The 21,007-nt window shown below is 47.3% G+C and overlaps 1 protein-coding gene across 6 annotated transcripts in view; it reads right to left on the reverse strand.

The window, feature by feature from the left end:
* Positions 1 to 20,331, reverse strand: part of EFR3B (EFR3 homolog B) — a 92,794-nt gene extending 72,463 nt beyond the window's left edge. For 3 of the 6 annotated variants that reach the window (XM_072767516.1, XM_072767515.1, XM_072767514.1), the window contains exon 1: positions 19,645 to 19,877. In XM_072767516.1, the coding sequence (XP_072623617.1) occupies positions 19,645 to 19,729 (85 nt within the window). In that variant the 5' untranslated portion in view covers positions 19,730 to 19,877. Of the gene's footprint in view, positions 1 to 19,644; positions 19,878 to 20,125 lie in introns of those variants that run through there. The other 3 variants (XM_072767520.1, XM_072767518.1, XM_072767519.1) reach the window with 3 other exon arrangements.
* Positions 20,332 to 21,007: the final 676 nt, after the last annotated feature.

Here is a 21,007-nt window from a genome sequence, read left to right on the forward strand (position 1 = left end):
TGCAGAACACGTATGGCATCATATCATTTGTATGAAACACTCAGAGATGAAACAAACTTGGCATGTGTGTAAATGTGTATATAAAACAAGCTGTGAATGCACAAAGAAAGACGAATAAGGAAACGCAGTGCAGGGTTAGCAATGGTTCTCCAGCGTGGGGGCTGGAGCTTGGGGCCTAAGGATGAGGAGACAAAGTACTCATTAGCCCCTTGTGGTTATTTAAGTAAAATTTAAGGTCCAATTTCTCAGGCACAGTAGCCACACTTTATGTGTTCAACAGCCACATGTAGCTAGTGGTTACCATATCAAACAACATAGATATAAAACATTTGCATAACCGCACAAAGTTCTCCTAGACAGCTCTGACTTAAACCTTTAGTCTTTATTTCAATTTCCTCCTCCAACAAAAATGTTTATGTATTATATAATATAAAAATGTATTATGTATGGATAATACATCAACATACATAATTTTCATGTTTCTGCCATTTTCTCTTCAAATCTGATGGGAATCATTTTCTGTTCAAATATTTGGAATCCAAGAATTTAAACACACACACACACACACACACACACACACACAGAGGCTGTTTTCTGCACTTGTTCAACTAGGTTTTTGCTGGAATTTTGACACAGAGTTGCTGTTAAAGACCTAGAAGTCATTTCACTTATTCACCCATGTGCACACCTGTGCATGCAAAAAAACACATCCGGTACATCAGACATGATAGAAGATGAAAAGAAACAGAATGCAGGGCTCTCATCCCCTTGGAGTGAAAGCATGTGCACAAGCAGCCTTAACAAGGCAAGTACCAGTGTCACTGGAGTTAGAGAGCCAGCGTGCTGGAACTTCCAAGGGTGGAAATGTCGTTTCAGTTGAGAAATATTGAGGCACAGATAATATTTTGACAAACAAGAGAAGCACAGGCATTCCAGGCAGTAGGAACAGCATCAGTAAAAGCTCAGAGGGGCCAAGTCCAAGGGAGCATTGCATGGTGCGCGTGTGTTAAGGAGGGGGAGGTGGTGAAGTGCCTCCAGATGGCAGGTCAAGAGGGGAACTGTCATTATTAGGAAATGACAGCCTCGACCACTTTTTTTTTTTAAGGTAATCTCTACACCCAGCATGGGGCTCAAACTCACAGCCCCAAGATCAAGAGTTACATGTACTACTGGTTGGACCACCCAGGTGCCTCTCAACCACATTTTATTGGGCTGTAGAATGTGTAATGAATCTACTTCCAATGGATGATACATGGATGGAGCATGGTCTGTTCCTCCCATAGACCACTGGGAATGAGATTCTTCCGGCAGAGAATCAAGACAAGGTGTGAACTAGCAGTGCCCACTTGGAGGTGTAATGAATGTAAGGGCCCAGCAAATTCAGTCTCTTGCCACAGTGGAGTGGTGAGTAAGTAAAAAGAGAAGTCAGAAGGAAGGAAGGGCTTCTGCTCGGTGGCTCACCTGCCCCAGAGCGAATGATGACATTTGGGATCAGAGATGAGGTGGGCAAAATGCAGGCTCCCCTCGGCCTCTCTCCCTCCCTTTTTCTGTGGGGGTCACCAAGTGGAGTTGACAACTGAAGGGGAGTAGAGGGGCCATCAGGACAGACACCTGGAGACAAGCAAGAGCAGAGCCTCACGGCATCAGCACCGTGACAGGCAAGGACGCCTGTCATCAGATGGAGGTGAGCACCCAGAGGGCACCCGTCACAGCAGTTCAAGGGCAAAGGGAGTTTCAAGAAGTGTAAATGGTCAAGATAGGAAAAACCTGAATGCTGAGAGGACAGTGAAGGCATGGGGCTCGGCAGTCAGGCCTCCGCTGGCAGCTTTTCAGACAGGTTTTCTGTGGAGAATTGGCAGTAGAATCTCAAATAGAATGGATAAGTGGACAGCCACCAAGGAGGAAGGAGGAGAGGTGTACTGTCATCTTCCATCACTTCTGGTTTAGAAGCGTCTAGAATATTACATGAGTCATTTTATGTAACAACAGCAAAGGTCATGCTTGGTCTATCTATGCATCCGTCATGGTGGACACGCTGCTCTGGCAGCGCCCCAACCTGCTGCCAGGTGTGGGCACTTGAGGAGCCACAGGCCACCTCCAGAATCAGCAACACAGGCTCCTGGGCTCGGGGGCCAGCTTCTGAAGTGGCCTCGCTCCTTGTGCTTCGAGAGTGGCCTCGGTACCCTAGACATATTTTGTAGCTTTGATGATAGAATTACTGTTAACAGAGTAATTATTGAACCATTGCTCTTTAATGATTCACTTAGTACTACTTTATAAGCATTGTTTATCAGTATAAGTAGTGTACTGGGTACATTTGTGGAAGGAAGCATTTTGTGGCCCTTTGAAGCCCAGAGAATCTTAATCAATGAGAGCAAAGAGGGGAAAAAAGTGAACACTTATGTGTGTAGTTGTCTGTAAGGTGTTCTGAGCTCAATGTGGGAATTCACTCATCTGAAATGTATTCATCTGAATACAGCACATTGAGGCATTTGATTTTTCTTTTAAGATTTATTTATTTGAGAGAGAGTGTGTGTGTGTGCGGGTGGGAGGAGGGGAGGAGAGAGAAAGAAATTTCCAGCAGACTCCCCACTGAACACAGAGCCTCACGACATGGGGCTCAATCCTAGGACACTGAGACCATGACCTGAGCCAAAACCAAGAGTCAGATGCTTAACCGACTTAGCCACCCAGGTGTCCCTTGATTTTTTTTTTTAAAGAACGTTTGAACTGTGGGGCATAAGAAGCCTTCCAATAAATAAGTCCTGCCTTCAAAAAGCTCGCAGAATAGTCCGTAGAATCTATCCCATGAAAACAGTGCAGCGTTAGAAATTTCACTGGCAATTTGGCTTAAGTTTGGAGCTAAGAACTAGAAATTAGGATTTAGGATTTACAACGCATGTATGCCTTCCCCGTTCCCATAACATGTCCAGCTTCCTACTGTGGTCACTAAGCAGCCTATAAAAAGCAGGGTTACTCACCTCTAGCTTTCCAAATGAACACACAGTATCAAATATAGAACCCAGAGGAAGCTTCATTGTTAGGGAGCCAAACTGATTGAGAGCAAGTGTGAGTGCTCTAAATATATAGAGGAACCAGCAGATTTAAGATGCAGACTCTTACGGGCTATGAATCCAAGATCAATCACTTAAAGAATCCAAATATATAATCAGAAAGTCTGTCACAGCACGAGCTGTCAGTGCCAGAACGCAAAATCGGCACCATGCCCAGAGATGCTAAAAAATAAAGCCAGGACCAGGGTGGTCGCAGTGCCAGAGGGAAAATTTCAAAAGCAACACTTTTGAAATGCAAAACAGAATCAGGAGCAAGTACCAGAATTCTGCAAAAATGCAAAACAAGTACTAGGTTGAGTCATACTAAAAATGCCAAGTAAGCAGCAGGCCGAGCACAGCCAAGACTCATTTTTAATGAAGCAGTTCTAGCGCACATGGGTGTTCTGGACAAACCGGCACGGGGAAGAAAGTCCCCCCAACAGGTTCTGGCCTCTGCAAGAAGCAGAAAGCAGGTGGACTAGGAAGACAGCCCAGTGAGTGCAGTGTGTCTCTGAAAGCAGAAACCCAGCTGGAAAGGAACAGCTCCTTAGAAAGCTCTCAATGAGAACTGCAGAATGGCTCCTTGGAAGCATATCCTCGGGCCGTGTTACTGCTCTGTTGTCATTCAAAAGGAGGTTCATAGTAAAATATCTATTATGACCTCACCTGTTCATATGAACGTCAGCTAACATTAAGCTCTCATTATGTGTCAGGAACTCCTAAGAGGTTTGAATGCATTATGTTATGTAATCCTCCCAACAATATTGAGGGGGGGTTTCCCCATTTTACAGATGAGGAAAATTGAGGCTTAGAGACTTAAGTAACTTATCCAAAGTCATACCACTGTTAAGAGAGGTAGCTGGAATTCAAACCGAGGCTGTTCACACTTGACCCTGGCCTATAAAGGAGACACTGAGATTTATTCCTTTCTGTGTGTCCTTAGGGAAAAAAAAATTTAACCAGGTCTTTGTGCAGAGATGTCACAAGCCAGCACATTTTTAAGAATTATTAAGACTAGGTGAATAATAAGGCTCAGAATTCTTAAGCAGAAGACATCGCTGTGGGCCATGAGGTCATGGAAGCCCCAAAGAAGAAATGGAAAAATCAATCCTGTATACATGCCCGGCCCGGCTCAGCCATCAGCCAATGCCTATGTTTGTACTGAGACGGTGTTGTAGACCTGGTAAAGCCAGGCTTTAGTTTGTCATTTAAAGTCCCAGAGAATGCCAGTGGCAGCTCTCAAAAGGCCTTACAACAGATGGCCCTGCTCTGTGGGCCCTCTGCCCACTGCCCTGCCGGTACCATCAGCTCCCCGGCTGCCAGAGAGGAGCTGGACTTCCCGGGGCACTTTCCTCCACTCTCTGCTCAGCAAGTAAGTTGTCTAGCAGCATACCCGCCCTGACCAGCAGCTCTCAATGATTGCTTTTACTGGGGTGCTGGGGACCATCTTGGGCTGCGGGTAAGATCCCTGGTGCCGGCTGGCACAGGTCCTTGGCTGTCTCCTGGCACACCGACTGCCAGCAATGCAAAACAGACCCACTATTGTTTACATGCATGTTTTCTTCTTTAGCTGGGTTTCGTACGGTCTTATTGCAATATAATTAACATGCAGTAGATGCTCAGATCTTAAGAGTTCGCTGACTTGAGTTTTGACAACTGTTTATACACTTGTGTAACCACCACTCAAACAATAGATAAAACATTTTGGATCCCTCTAAAGAGTCCCCCTTACTAGTCAAGCCCCTTACCCAACCACTATCATCTGACTTCTAACTTCTATCATCATAGATCGGTTTTTGCATGCAGTCTTGCATAATTGTTTCTAAAACATAATTAGAAGATTCTAGATAACTCTCCACAGGCTCTTAATGATGACAAATACTTTTAATTATATTTGTGTTCCACCATGAAAACCCATGCTCACTACACAAAATGTGAAAAAAACACAATATTTTTTAAAGGAAATTCAAAGATCATCCATAATCCTATCACACGGAAATAACCACTGTTAGTATTCCAGTGGACTTCTTTCAGGGCTAGTACACATGCATTGATTATAGACTGGCTCCCTAGTGGAGCATGAGCTTTTTTTGTAAATAAATAAAGCTTGTTGCTGCTCATCTCAGAGCAGGCCATTTAGGGCTGTCTGTGTGAGAGGCGGCTTGATAAAAAAAACTAACCTGCAATTTAGGGCGCCAGCCCTCTGGTTCAGAGATCAACATCTGAATTCACTGTTTATTTTCTTCTGTGGAATCTGTTTTGCATGCCTTTTCCCCTGGACCTCTAACGGAAGTCACTGCTTACAAGGACAGTCGCTAGTTCCTTGAGATACACCCCTCACCTAGTATACACATTTGCCAGCCACTCAGACCACCTGTAATGGACCCTTCAAATATCAATCATTCCAGCCACTTCCACCACTACAGGGCAGTATCAGACACATCCTCAATTTTATTTATTTAAATCTTCTTTCTTCAAAAGAAAAAGAAGGTACTTTGGGGATGCCTGGGTGGCTCAGTGGTTGAGTGTCTGCTTTTAGCCCAGGTCGCGATCCCGAGGTCCTGGGGTCGAGTTCTGCATCAGGCTCCCCTGCAAGGAGCCTGCTTCTCTCTCTGCCTAGGTCTCTGCCTCTCTCTGTGTCTCTCAAGAATAAATAAAATCTTTTTTTTTAAAATTGGTTCTGTAATGATATTCTTCATTCAAGTTGGAGGAGTTTTTCAGAGAGGCAAAGAATATGATGACATCAGTTTGTGGTCTCCTTTTCTGTACACCCCGAGCAATCAGGGGACTAACGCTAGGTCATCAACCATGTCTGAGGCTGAATAATGTCCCATTGTATGTATAGATCACATTTTGCTTATCCATTTAGCTGTGGATAAGCACTTGGGTTGCTTCCACTTTGGGCTATTTTGAAAAATGCTGCTATGACCGTGGGTGTACAAATACCTTTTTGAGGCCATGTTTTCACTTTTTTCAGTATATATCCAGAAGTGGAATTACTGCATCATATGGTAATTCTATTTTTAGTTTTTTGAGGAGCCGCCATACTGTTTTCCATAATGGCTCTATCATTTCACATTCCCACCAGCAGTGCACAGGGGTTCCAATTTCTCTATATCATCACCAATACTTATTTTCTGCTTTATGACTCTGAGGTGGTATATTATTGTGGTTTTGATTTGTATTTCCCTAATAATTAGTGACACTGAGCATCTTTTCATGGGCTTGTTGCCATTTATATATCTTTGAAGAAATGTCTAAAGTCCTTTGCTGATTTTTTAACAAGTTTGTTGTTGAATTGTAGGTACTTTTTCGGAGAGAGAGAGCATGTGTGAGGTGGGTGGGGTGATGTGGGGGAGGGGTAGAGGGAGAGGGAGAGAGAGAATCTTAAGCAGGCTCCAGGCCCAGGGTAGAGCCTGACTGGAGACTTGATCTCATGACCCAGAGATCATGACTTGAGCCAAAATCAAGAGTTGGATGTTTACCTGACTGAGCCATCCAGGTGCTCTGGCGCTCTTTATATATTCTGGATAGTAATCTCTTATCAGATGTCTGATTCACAAATATTTTCTCCCATTCCATGGGCTGCCTTTATACTCTATTGCTAGTGCCCCTTGGTGCACAAAAGTTTTTAATTTTGATGTGGTCCAATTAATGATGGTGTTTTTGGTAAGAATCCAGGCATAATAGAGGAAAATAGCATTGGAATGAAATAGACCTGCTTCTTTTCTTGGCTATGCCACTTAATGAGCTGGTTGACCTCTAGCCAGACATTTAACTTTTCTGAACATTCTTTTTTTTAAAGATTGTATTTTAAACTAATCTCTACACCCAACATGGGGCTCAAATTTAGAACCCTGAGGTCAAGAGTCACGTGCTCCACCGACTGAGCCAGCCAGATGCCTCCTTTTCTGAATTTTCTTATCATTATCTGAAAATGGGTCAGGGGAAAGGAATATCACCCCCTCCCTAGGATTTTTGTGAAATGTGAATTACATAAAGCAAGAATCAGGGGAGCCCAGGTGGCTCAGCGGTTTAGCGCCACCTTCAGCCCAGGATGCGATCCTGGAGACTCGGGATAGAGTCCGTGTGGGGCTCCCTGCATGGAGCCTGCTTCTCACTCTGCCTGTGTCTCTGCTTCTCTCTCTCTCTCTCTGGGTCTCTCATGAATAAATAAATAAAATCCTTTTTTTAAAAAAAGCAAGAATCGTAGTGCCTAGCACTTGGAAGGTACACAGCTCTTATCCATGCTTATCCAATATACTTGTCAGCTTGCATCTTCCCATTCAACAGGACCCCAGGACAGACACTGTTTGTATTAACAAAGGGATCATTATTCTCATCTGATCAATGAGGAAATGGATGCATAGCCAGGTTACATAAAGGTCCTGAGATCCCAGTGTCTATGTTGCCATCCAGAACTTTTGAAACAGCTCTTGTGGGTGCACCATCAGCCCCTGCTTCCTCACCCACAGGACAGATGACAGGGGCTCCAGCCCATTAGCAGACCCAAGAACTGGGAAACCCTTAAAGACCATCCAGTCCAGCTCTCCCAATTTGCAGATGGTGAAACTAAATCTGAGGGAGGTTGGGAATTTTGCTCAAATTCACAAAGCCAGAATCAGGCCTGATGGCCAACTCTCCCTCCCAGCACAGGAATGAATGTCCTTGATCGAGCAGAAGGAAAGCGTTGTATGACGTCCAGGACTGCCCACTCCTCAGAACATTCAGCCTTGTTCTCCGATAGTGCTGTCTGGGGAGAAGTGGACATTCCTAGTAGTGCTGAGGAATAGCTCTGGGGCGGAACTTCTCAGGACAGTCAGACATGTTTACTGCCTTTACCAGCTGCTGGGCCAGGCAGCTAGTAGGACCAGGCACTTTCAGAAGTTGGATGGGAACACTATGGAAAGACTCTGGTGTTTGTTTTCTCTTCTATTCTATGACCCTCAGCCAAGATTTGCATACTTGCTATTCTACTCAGCTCTTCCATATTCCAGCTCTGAGACTGCAGGTGCACAAGGCTGTGTAGTGCTTTATCCAGGAACATTCTGGTGAGGTACCTCCAAGCAATGAGAAAACAGACATTTCAGAGTGCCTGGGTGGCTCAGTCGGTTGAGCATCTGCCTTAGGCTCGGGCTGTGATCCCAGAATCCTGAGATCGAGCCCCCGCATCGGGCTCCTGGCTCAGTGGGAACTCTGCTTCCCCCCCTCCCTCTGCTCCTCCCCCTGTTCATGTTCTCTTTCTTGATCATTCTCTCAAATAAATTAAATTTTTAAAAAACCAACAGACATTTCATTTTTTTTTTTTGCCTCAGAGGGCCTTTTTATCTTTCTTGTTTCACAAAAGAAGAATGTACAAAAGATATGAATGGAAATCAAAATAGAGATTTGCCCATAATTATACTACTAAGTGACCTTCCTTTTTGAAGAAAAAGATTGTGATATTTATTCTGAGCTCCACAAACCAAGGAAAAATGTGTGAGAATGTTTCTCGAACTGCCCTTCACCATTTCTGCAGGCAGACTAATTAGCTGTTTCTCATAACTGACACTGTCAAAGTCTAGACGGAAAGTCTAGACTATTCTGGAATATTCTTTACTGTATACAACATTATGACCAATGGGGGAAGACAAGACAAAGTAAAATGATGAAATATTGTTGCTGTTGCTACAGGATTCATTATGAGATACCCCCCCCCCATCCTGGCCCTGCCCACTATCGTTGGTGCTCTAGAAACATAGACTGCTCATAGACTGCTCTGGATGGATGGATGGATGGATGGATGGATGGATGGGTAGATGACACATAATTATTATATAGTTAAATGCAAACATTTGAACACTTCCTACAAACCAAAGATCTCTGCTAGATGCTAAGAAAAATAAAGATAATTAAGATAGAGGCTGTGTCTTTGAGAGTGTCACAGATCTAGTGTAGAAAGAAAGAAATGACATTCAGTGTAACAAATAAATGACAAAAATAACAAGCAAAGCATAAGATACAATGGGGACACAAAGAAGATTGTGGCAGGAGGCTGTGGGGCTCTTGATTTTTTTCAGCATCATCTCTGATGCATCTGCTTTAGAAGCATCCCTCCTGTACAAGTAGTGAGAAGACGTCACATTACAGGCTTTCTGTTCTGAAGAAACTCTGCCAAGGTCTTTATAAACGCTCTTGTAATTTGGGGATTCTTTTTCACACAGTTTATAAACATTATTTAAACTATTGTCTACCTAAAAAGAAAGTTGGGACACAGAGCAAAGTCTTTCTCAATAAGCATGGAGCTCTGCCAAGCTAAGAATCTAAGACTCCTGCTTCCCAGGTGCTAGAATTTATCTAGGTCCTTTTGTAGGGTGATGGCAAAGTCAGTATTTGAACCCAGAAGCCCTAATTCTCAGATTTATAGTCAGACCACAGGATGTGAATTAGGGCACTGAGCTTAAAAGTCATAGATGTAAAGCTACAACAGAACTATGCCACATCTACTAAAGTATTCGGTTTAGAATTCTTTCCCTTACGGTGAAATTTGCTGTTTGGCATAAGGTGCACGAATTGCCACCAGGTATGAGGGCAGTGTTTGATCTCACACGAAGCTCTGTGAGCACCTGCTTAGGAGACAGTGGAGAGAAATGACTTGAGCCAGCTGCATGACCTTGAGCAAACTGTTGGCCTTTTAAATCTCTGTGCCCCCAGCTCAGCCACAGAAAGAATGGCACCCACCATCAAAGGACTGTTCTGAGTTGAGATAATGAGTAGAATGACACGGGGTTGCTAACTGTCAGTAATATGTAAGAACTTAGCATAGTATAAGACTCGGCTAAAGGGGCCCTGTCTATCCTCTTGGTGGTCTATAAGATTTTCTGGTCTTTCTGGTGCAGGGATGAAAGGAACAGAGTCACGGACTGCCAATCTGTGAATGGTTCTCGAGGAGACCTGAAAGTGCTCAACATAATCAGCATTCTGGTGGTCCCATCTCAGGGGCCCCACCTGGCAGGCAGATTTCACAGAGGCAGGTGTCTAGCTCGCAAGATGGAAGCCACTCACTGGTTTTACTTTTTTTTAACCTTCTATCTAAGACATTTAAAACAGAGTCTAAACATAACACCTCCATCCCTGTATATAGGGATTGTCACTGTTTCTGGAAAGGTTAAGGGCATGCCCCGGAAACATCCATTAGAATTGCTTGGATGGAAAAAAAATTGCTTGGATGGGGATAATATCACTTTTGATAGGCATAGAGTTCTGTGTATGACAACATACTCACCTAGACAGTATCTCTTTTGACCCTGTCGGTAGACCCTCACCACATCAGACAGACTGATTATCCCTATTTTACAGGGGAGGAAATGGGCTCAGAGGGAGGGGAACTACCTGTCCAGGGTTCTATGGCTAGGGAGTGGTTATCTGGGACTGGGGCTACTGTCCCCCTTTCCCCCACATGGCTTAGTCCCGACCCACCCCTCAGAGGCCACGATCACCACATCCAGACTAGCTGGACCTGAAGGTGTGGGGATTCGGTGTGGAGAAGGAGGTTTTTTGGTTTTTTTTAAGATTTTATTTAATTATTCATGAGAGACACAGAGAGAGAGAGAGAGAGAGGCAGAGACACAGGCAGAGGGAGAAGCAGGCTCCTTGCAGGGAGCATGATGTGGGACTCGATTCCGGGTCTCCAGGATCACGCCCTGGGCTGAAAGCAGGAGCCAAACCACTGAGCCACCCGGGCTGCTCAGGAAGGAGTTTTAATTCACAGGCAAACTATTAGAGAAGCAAAGGTCCTCCTGCTGGAGCATCTGGGTGGCTCAGTGGTTGAACATCTGCCTTTGGCTCAGATGGTGGTCCTGGGGTCCTGGGATGGAGTCCTGCATCAGACTCCCCACAGGGAGAATGCTTTTCCCTCTGCCTATGTCTCTGCCTCTCTTTGTGTCTCTCATGAATAAATAAGATCTAAGAAAGAAAGAGAGAAAGAAAGAAAGAAAGAAAGAAAGAAAGAAAGAAAGAAAGAAAGAAAGAAAGAAAGAAAGTTGTCCTGCTAAAGAAGGTGCCCAGTGTGACACCTGGGTGGCTCAGCAGTTGAGCGTCTGCCTTCGGCCCAGGGCATGATCCCGGGATCCTGGATCGAGTCCCACATCGGGCTCCCTGCATGGAGCCTGCTTCTCCCTCTGCCTATGTCTCTGCCTCTCTCTGTGTGTGTCTCTCATGAATAAATAAATCTTAAAAAAAAAAAGAAGGTGCCCAGTATCCCAGGCCAAGTGCTGACTGGAGAGCATGTCTTGAAGAACACTGCCAGTCTAGGCATGTGTGTAACTCGGTGGTGGTTGTGACAGCCCCACTCTGCTCCCTTCCTGTCCCTCTCTCTGTGACACATTGGCCGTGCCTCCTCAGATCTCATGCCATCACTGGCTCCTATATCCTCTTTTGGCCATAGCAGCCTGCTCTCTTGGTTCCTCTCTTACTTACTTGTGCATACCTAGGGCTTTCCCAGGGCCCTTTCTCTCCCACAAAGCAAAGCAATGATAAAGAAGGTAAGAAGGGTTCCAAGAGGCAGAGGACCCTGTTCAGAAGTGAGAGCTCCCAGCTTCCATGCTAACTAGCTTGGGACCAAGGAGAAGGCACCGTCCCCTTCAGGGCTTCATGCCTGTCTTCCGCACTCCCCACTGCGGCCCCAAATTAATATGTGTGAGTCTGTGAGGTACAGTGAGCTCTACAGAGGAAAGGTCTGTATTCTCTGAAAAAATCATATTATGGGGCAGGCCAGTGCTGTGGAAGGGAAGGGGAGTCCACACTCCACCTAGATTGAAATCCCAGCCCTATCACATATCTGTGTTGCTGTGGGCAGGTTACTAAACCTCTCAATGCCTCCCTGCTCTCATTTCTAAAATGAAAATAATAATCCCTAACTCATAGAATTTGGGGAAGATTAAATCACTTAATACATAAAAAGTGCTTAGATTACTCCTCAGCACACAATAGTGCCCAGTGAATGGAAGCTAAAGTAATAGTAATTGTATTGCCATTAGAAATACATTTAAGGCTGAAAAATGTAGAGGATCAGGTTACAAAGGTAAATAAAAAAGATGATACTTAATTTAGTATTCACTCATTCAATAAAGTTTTTGAGTGCCTTATTCTGTACCAGGTAGTGTCCTTTTTTTTAAGATTTTGTTTTTATTTATTTATTCATGAGAGACACAGAGAGAGAGAGGCAGAGACATAGGCAGAGGGAGAGGGAGAAGCAGGCTCCCTGCGGGGATCCCAAAGCAGCACTCAATCCCAGGACCCCAGGATCACACCCTCAGCAGAAGGCAGATGCTCAACCACTGAGCCACCCAGGCATCCCTACCAGGCAGAGTCCTATGCCCTAAAGAGGCAGTTGGGAGAGAGAGAAATGATTCCTTGTTTTCATGGAGCTGACAGGCTAATGGAGAACATACAGGAGAAATACTGGATTTTGATAAACAGCTGTGCAAGGCAGTAAACTAAGGCACATGGACGAGAGGAACCAGGCAGTCTCCCTCACTGCAAAGGCAGGAATGGCTTCTCTAGGGAGCAAACTCTCTGAAGACTCACAGCCATCTGTGGAAGGAGAAATCACATCCGTGGCCGTGAAGTGGTTCAAGAGCCTCAGTGAGTCTTGGTTTACTGCAAACCAGGAAGGAAGCTGAGAACAGAGCCAGAGCAATTTCAAGGTAAGGAATCAGAACCCACAAATTTGTATTTGGACAGGTCTTAATACTCTCCAAACTGGCAGGGAGCACATTAAGGGAACTACATTTGCAAAAGAAAAATCTAATTTAGATCAATATTTATGAAATATCTTGTCTTTTTGGTGGAACTCAGGCAGGATTTTTCTCTCAGATCTTAGCATCTCAGAAAGCTGTTTTGGGCTAAGGCAACTGGAAAAAACACACATATCTACAGATGCCATGAGTCTTGCAAATGACTTTTCCCCTCTTTTTTGGCCTACGGAAGCTCAAAACTGAATTTCCTGTAGAAAACTCAAAACTCAGTTTGCAACAGGACCTGCTGCTATGCACTCCCCACCAAAATAACTTTATTCTTGGCTTTATTTTTTTTCTGTATAATTCTTGAATTTTCCCTGCTTTGATCTCTTTATTATATTGCAGGTATGTGAACATGTGTATGTGTATGTATAAAGTATAGGCTCTCAATCATCTTTAGAACAAGTTAGAGTATAATAACTTTATAGCCCTAAGTAATTTAGCACCTATTTTGAAATATTTTTTTCTTTTTCTTGTTAAAAAAATTTTTTGAGAGAGAAAATAAACTATTTTCTGTACATGTTTGTATAACTCACATTGATGTAGCATGGAAAATTTTTTTTTTAAGTTTCAATTCCCTTCCCTTCCCCACCCCACCCCCATCCCAAGTCCTACTGCTTTTTTTTAAGGGACAAACATTTCCCACTGAAAATGCACCATTCTAAGGGGGCCAAAGCTTTCCCACTCTGGTTACTGCCTGTGCCTGCAACAACTCTCTCTACTTTCCTTCATTTTCACTTTATCCCGCACCCCCCCCCATTCCATTCTGTAGAGTGCCCCCAGCTTCATTTCTCTAGAAGATCAATTGTGCAAATCAGCCTTTTGGCAGTTTAAAATCTTCAATGGCTCCTAACATTCATAGAGTTAAGTGAAAAAACCCTTATTTCGACAAAAATCTCCTCCATCAAGTTGTTCCCCAACCTGATCTCTGCCCAAACCCAGGTAGCACCTGCCCCTAATTCTCTCTGGATAGGTCTTCTCTTTCCCCACCTCCATGCACTTTCTCACACTGGTGCCTCCACCGAGAACACCCTCATCCCCTTCTCCATTTAGTCTTCAGACCCCCTTGAAAGTCCTCCCAAATGGTTTCACCTCGCAGTGGTCTCTTATATTTTATACCTCAAGATACTGCTGGCTGAACATCTTAATGAATAACTCCTGGATCCTGCAACACTGCAACTTTACTGAATCTACCTTTGTATCATTTACAGTCTCACATGTTTAATAACTTGGTTACCTACTGAAATTGTAATCTTCTTGACAGAAAGGGCTTCTCTAAGTGTTTTTTTTTATCCCCCTTGATGCCCTATGGAATATCATATGTAGCTGACACTCCAGAAATACTTGACAGTGTGCATCTTCAAAACACAGAGCATAAAGCAGATAGCAGACAAGTAGTTAATATCCTCAATAAATAAAGGACTCACATGTATGAAAATTCACTAAAATGCAAATGGCAAAAATACACACCAACTGCTTAACTGCTAGAAATAAAGAATACAAGTTAAAATGATACAACTTGTCTATCAAATTAGCAAAGGTTGGTGGGAAATTTCAATATTTAATGCTTTTGAGAGTACAGGGGGACAGGTCCTCTCAGGACTGCTAGTGGGATTACAACTGATACAAACAAAATAACCTGCCAATATGTAACAAATATTTTAAATGTTTATATACCTTGATCAGCCCATTTGGAGGGCTATAGCCTAGGGAGATAGTCTAAAATTCAGAGAAAGCTTTGGTATCCTTCCCAGCGTCATAATACTGTATGTACAACCTAAATGTGCAAAAAGGAAATTATACTTCCACTCAGTGGATTGTTACATAGCCATTAAAAATGGCAGCCATGAACCAGGGGCAGGGGCAGGCAGGAATGCTTATATTGTAATGTTAAAGTAGAAAAAAAAAATAATACAGAATGATGTAAAATAATTCCAACCACATAAATGCATAAAGGAAAGATACCAAGACAGTAAAAGTGATTATACTTCTTACAGTTTACTGTGTTTTCCAGATTTTCTAGAAGGATTGGATGACTACCAGGAAAAAAAAAAAAAAAAGATGCTTTTCATATTAGATTTTCCTTTTTTTTTTTTTTTAATATAAGGAACAGTCTCACAAGCACTGATATCAAGCTTTTGGGACATACATTTTCGTTTCCCCCTGGCCTTTTTATTAAGAAACGGAGAGAGTTGAGGAAAGGGAAGGAGGAAATGGGAGCAGCCCTCTTATCCTGATTAATCTCTGCAGTGAGGTGGGCGGGTTTTGTCATCTTTGCAGAGCCAGGAAACAGGTTCAGAAAGGCTCAGGTTCAAGGTTACCTGAAGGACAGAGTCAGGGTTCAGACCCAGGCTATGGGCCCCTCAGTGCTCCCTCACCCTCACACTCAGGGTAACCCAGCCAGGATGAGGCAAGGAATTGCAAGGTAAGGGCAGAAGGTGAATACCAAATCCTAGTGGTCATTTCTATGATAATATTTTATTTATTTATTTTTTGATTCATTTATGATAGTCACAGAGAGAGAGAGAGAGAGAGAGGCAGAGACATAGGCAGAGGGAGAAGCAGGCTCCATGCACCGGGAGCCCGATGTGGGATTCGATCCCGGGTCTCCAGGATCGCGCCCTGGGCCAAAGGCAGGAGCCAAACCGCTGAGCCACCCAGGGATCCCTATGACAATATTTTTTAAAACATTGGTTTTAGTGAGTAGGACTGTGGACAGTTTTATTCCCTCCTCTTTCTTCTAGACTTTCTGTAAGGCAGTATTAACTTTCTACTTTTATACATGTACAAAAAGAAAATTGCGCTTGGGTTAACTGAACCGTGAGCTGCAAGATCTCACCCTGCTCGAGGGGACCAAGGATATTGAGGTGGGGTGGGGTGGGCTAAGAGGAGGCAGGGCACACAGCTCCTGGCCCAAGCCAAACACCACACCATAGGGCTGCAGGAGCCTCAATATTTGGGGGAGGAGACTGCAGTGTGTGTGTGTGTGTGTGTGTGTGTGGTGGGAGTTGCCTGTGATGAGGAGGAGCAGCAGGAGCTATAGAGCTTTCTGTGACAGTGAGCCTTGCACCTCAGAGGGAGTCAGCTCCACCCTGCAGCTTCTCCACACCAACCACACAGGCTGCACACATGCGTGCTCCGTAAGACACCTTTAGAGAAGGCTGTGCACCGTGGCTCACTGGCCTACAGTCAGCATTCTCAAACACAAAGCATGAAGACAGGCAGGTGTTGAGGATGAGACAGGATCTAGAGTTAAAGAGGGATTTGTGAGGGATGCCTGGGTGGCTTAGTGGTTGAGCATCACCTTTGGCTCAGGCAGTGATCCCGGTGTCCTGGGATTGGGTCCCACATCGGGCTCCCTGCATGGAGCCTGCTTCTCCCTCTGCCTGTTTTTCTGCCTCTCTCTGTGTCTCTCATGAATAAATAAATAAAATATTAAAAAAAAAGAGGGATTTGTGAGAGCAGCTTCTGTTCTAGTGGGATCAGGCTCCGTGGACTGTGGTTCTGGGAAAATCCTGTCCAGTGGCTTTCCATGGCCCACTGCCCTCATCCTGAAGGGTAGTGTTTCTTGGAGAGCTCTGCTTCACCTCGGTGGGTAAGTGGGACACTCCCAGGCAGGACTGCTGTGGCTCTATCCCAGGAGAGAGGGATAGGGAAAATTAGTTAGACAATTCTAACACAAAGAAACATTAAGGGGAATTCTTCTCTTTCCAGAAAATTTGCATACCCTCTTTCTACCCAGTACCAAATGTTTTTATTTTTCTAGCTCCCTTATCAACCTGCGTTTATCAGTCTAAACAAGAATCTGGGAAGTCACTGCATCCCTTTGGAGAGCCATTTCCAGAAAGTGACTGGGGTTTAGGAAGTAAGGAGGTAGGAGGGGTGAGTTTGGCAAAGGGGAAGCAGAAGCAGTTCAGGGGCTTGAGTGGCCAGTGAAAGAAGGTGACCAGCGTGGTTATGCTGGAGTGGGAGGTGATGGCAAACAGTTTTCCAGGAGCTGGCAGAGAGGAAAAGAGAAGGGTAGAGGCCCAAGAGAATCTGAAGGGACCAGGCTCTTGAGCGACCTGTCTTGTGAGTGCAAAACCTCTTAATGTACTGTCACACCCACTACCCAGCTTTAAGGCTCACCCACAGACCCAGGAGGCATAGATGGACACTCACTCCATCAGTTCATACCGAGATGTAATTCCGAGGGATGACCCCACTTATTTGTGGTCCCAAAACCATGAGCTGGCTCTTGGATTGAGTGGGCGGACCTCAGTTCTAAGATTCTGTCTCGAATAGCACTGTGTCCTCTAGCCAAGACAAGGGGCTCTTATTCTCCCACAGACAGAAGAATGAGGAGGAAGGAGATTGACAAATTCATAGTGGATCAAGTCACCAAGGTAGGCGGTCAAGGGACACCTTTACATAAAGCTTAGGTGACTTTTGGCTATCCATGGGGCCCCCACTGCCCATTAGCCACTAAAATCCTGAGTGGCATTTTCCTAATGAGCATTTTATTCAAGGCATTCAGGGGAAAGGGGCGCTGAGCTAGGAAGCCTCTTTTCATTTTCCCTGGTTCCACCTATGTCACCTTGGGCAAATCACTTGGAAAATATGGTAAAGCAAGAACCAAACATAAGACTGTGCCTTCCCAACCTCTCTATCCACTTCCTTTTTCATTTCTCTCTTGACGGCTGGAGAGGGAATGATTATAAGTATTCACATGGACCCTTTCTTTTCACAAACTTTAAGAAAACACTGAGATCCAGGCCACTGAGCCCTCCCCTTGGAGAGCAGGCTCCCTTTTACAATCTCCTAAGACAAGGCTTTGCACTAAGCAAGACTCAGTAATAATCTCCCAACCAGCACTGGGACAACTTTCCTTTGCTGCAGGCAACTGCCCAGAGGATTCCTTCTTTATAATCTCTCTATGAATGATTTAGGAGTAACTACCATCTCTCTTTGCATCTGGAGGAATAAAAACATAACAGAGAAATGAAAAAGCTGTGGTGAATCCAAAAATAACACCCAGCAACGTTGGCTTCCCACTTTACTTTTCTGTACCAACCAACTCTTCCTTGATCTGCTTCATACAAGGGAGGCAGATTGGGACCCCCTCAATGTCCAGATATCCGGGATCAATTATCAAACTGTCTCACACTAAATGCAATGAGGTGGCCCAGCAGAACTCAGGTTCCTAATTCTTCCTCACCCTGATGGGCCTGGTCCTTACTCCCTCCCCACTGCAGGTGCCCTGCAGTCACATGCTCTTGTCAAGTGATCTGCTGCTTTGGGCTGCATACTCTGCAGAAAAGAATAGGGGGTAAAACAGAAAGAAAGAAAATACAGCTTTCTCCTGGGAACCTCACAACCTCCCAGCTTATAAAACAACTGCCTTGTTACCTTCCTGCAGAGTCCCCACTGGCCAGCAGAACACACTCAAAAGGTCAACCACCCCTCCCTTTGGTGCATCCAAGAGAAAGAGTACTTGCTGAGGGGATCTGCTGATGTCTCAGCCTGGTTCAGAAATGCAGATATGTGACCAATGGGACAGGGGAGGATGCGGATGAAAAGGCTGAATTTCTCTCTCTCTCTCAACAGTGAGGCCAGCCGATTGCGGAGCCTTTGTACCATGCTCAGCTTCCTCTGCCTCCACCAAACTTTGTGACTCACAGTCTGTGTGCAGAGTGAGGCAGCTGAGCGGGCCTCAGTGGTGGGTTAAATCGGGAACTCGCTCCTCTCCCAACACTCACCTCTCAGCTGTCACCTGAGTCCCTACCTGGCAGTGGGGATGGGAGGTGAGCACAGTTCCAGTTCTTTGGTCCTAAATAGCTGTCAGAACTGGGACCTGGGTTCTGATGGACTTATGTCCATCGGGATCAGGTCTCTCTCTCTGTGTCTCTCTTTTTCCCTCTCTCTCTTTCACACACACACACACACACACACACACACACACACACACACACACACACCAGGTCAGAGCATCTGGAGGCTCTGTAAGGCGGTTGGTTTCTAGACTGGTCTGGGTCTCCAGGGCTCCATCCATTAGAGATGCAGCGTGAGACCCAAAGCGCTCTCTTTTCTTCACCCATGCTGCCTCCAAACCTGAGAAATGCCTGGCAAATTTTTAAAGCAGAACTGTTCATCAGGAGGGTCTGGCTAACTGTTGCACATCAGTTGAGGAGATGGCTGGGGAAGGGGGGAAGAGAGGTAGGTGGGTGGGCAGCCAGAAGGTGGCTGGCTCCCCAGAGCTGCGCTGTACCCTCAGCAGCGTCTCCTCCCTCCATCACTGCGGAGGGCAAACCTGGAAGTTGGGGAACCGGGGACCCACGGGCCGCAGGGGCGGACAGAGGCCGCGTCCATCCAGGGGCGGCGACACGAGGCTCCCAGTCCCGGCGAGCGCCCCAGCCCCCGCCCCGGCGCCGCCCCCCGCATCCTCGGAGCCCCGCGAGCTCTCCCGGCTTCCCGCAGAAAACTCCCCGGCACAACCCGCTTTTGTTAATTCCGCAATTGCTGTCACACGATCACCTCCGCCAACGCTCCCTGCCGGCTGGGCTCCGAGGGTCCAGGAGGGGACCCGCTCGCCCCGGCGCGCGGCCGCTCGGGGTCGCCCCCGCCCCCGCCCCGCCCCGCGGACGCCCCCGCCCCGCGGACGCCCCCCGCCCGCAGATGCCCGGAGGACCCGCGGTCCCGGCCTGGAGCATCTTTGTCCTCCGAGCGCAGCCGCGCGCTCGCAGCGGCAGCAGGGACCCAGCCGGGCTCCGAGGCTGTGCCGCCCGGCCCCGCCGGCCCCGCAAGTTTGGAGGCGGGGGCAGAGGCCGCCTTACCGTACATCTCTGCGGGGCGGGCGCCTCCCGGGAGGCCGCGTCGCCGCGTCGCCTGCAGCCAGCCCCGGCGGCGCCTGCCTTTCATTCACAGCCTGGGCGGCGGATGGCGGCGGCCGGCGGCGGCCGGGGCGGGGCGGGGCGGGGCGGGGGCCGGAGCGAGGGCGGGACGCGGAAGGGCCGGAGCCGGGGGCCGCGCGCCGAGGAGCCGCCGGGCGGAGCGCGACCGGCCTCGGCTGGGGTCGCGGGCAGGGCCGCGCCGGGAGGGGAGGAGGCTGCGCTCACGGGGGTCCCGCCCCCGGCCCGGCCGCCCCGCCCCGCCCCGCCCCGCCCCGGCAGCTCCCGCCCTCCGCCCGCCCCGCCCCGCCGGCCTCCCCCGAACCCCCGAACCCCCGACCCCGGGGCGCGCCCTCCCCAGGCTGGGGCTCCCAGGCCCCGGGCGGCGCGTTTTCCAGCCGCAGCGTTCCTCGGGGGAGCCGCGCACCCTCATCCCCTGCTCCTGCCGGGATGCGCAGGCTGACAGCTGGCCTCGCCACGAACCCGCGGGCCCCGAGGGCCAGCCCGGGCTCCCGAGGCTGCAGGTGTACCCCTCCCCGCCATCTGTCCGGGGTGCGGGCTGCGTAGGCAGAGCCACGGGACGCAAGGAAGAGGGACTGAGGAACAACCCCCCTCCCCTGCTTGGCTTCCTTAGCGAAGCCGCATTCCCTAATTAAGAACCGCCCTGGAGCCTTCCCAGCCAGTCTCCGGCCAGGTGCTTGCTGCCGAAGGGCGTCCTTCCTGGGCCAGCCCCGCGGGAAACACCCCACTCCACCCCCTCAGGGCTGCAGGAAGCCGCCTTGCTTCTCCTCTCTCCCATTATACGTGCAATTCACACGCTTCGAGCCCAGGATCCTCTCTCCCTGTGTCCCAGGCGGACCTCCCCCTCTGTGACTACAGGAGAAACAGACTGGAGGCTGAAGGCTCAAGCCCCAGCACCCTGATAAACATCCTCTGGCCCAGCCCAGGGCTTCCCTAAGGCTTCTCCATCCGGCCTCCTCTGTCTCACACATTTATTCACCTGGCCTTCCCTTCAGCGCCTCAGTTTCTCCTCCTGCCCCGTGGCTGAGGGGTTTTGTCCCTAACAAGTAGGAGTGAGGGAGCTAACAACCTTAAAGACTGTGATGACTCCCATTTTACAGAAGAGGAAACTGAAGCGGTTAATTTGTGTTCTTCTTCCTAGATACTGAGCTGTGTTTCTGCAGGCCAGTCTCCTACCCTCTCTGAACCTCAGCTTCCTGCAGACTATAGGGAAGTTTATATAAAACCTCATGAGGGGCACCTGGGTGGCTCAGTGGTGAGCATCTGCCATTGGCCCAGAGCGTGATCC

This window comes from Vulpes vulpes, chromosome 8 (assembly GCF_048418805.1).
Source record: "Vulpes vulpes isolate BD-2025 chromosome 8, VulVul3, whole genome shotgun sequence".
Classification (NCBI taxonomy): domain Eukaryota; kingdom Metazoa; phylum Chordata; class Mammalia; order Carnivora; family Canidae; genus Vulpes; species Vulpes vulpes.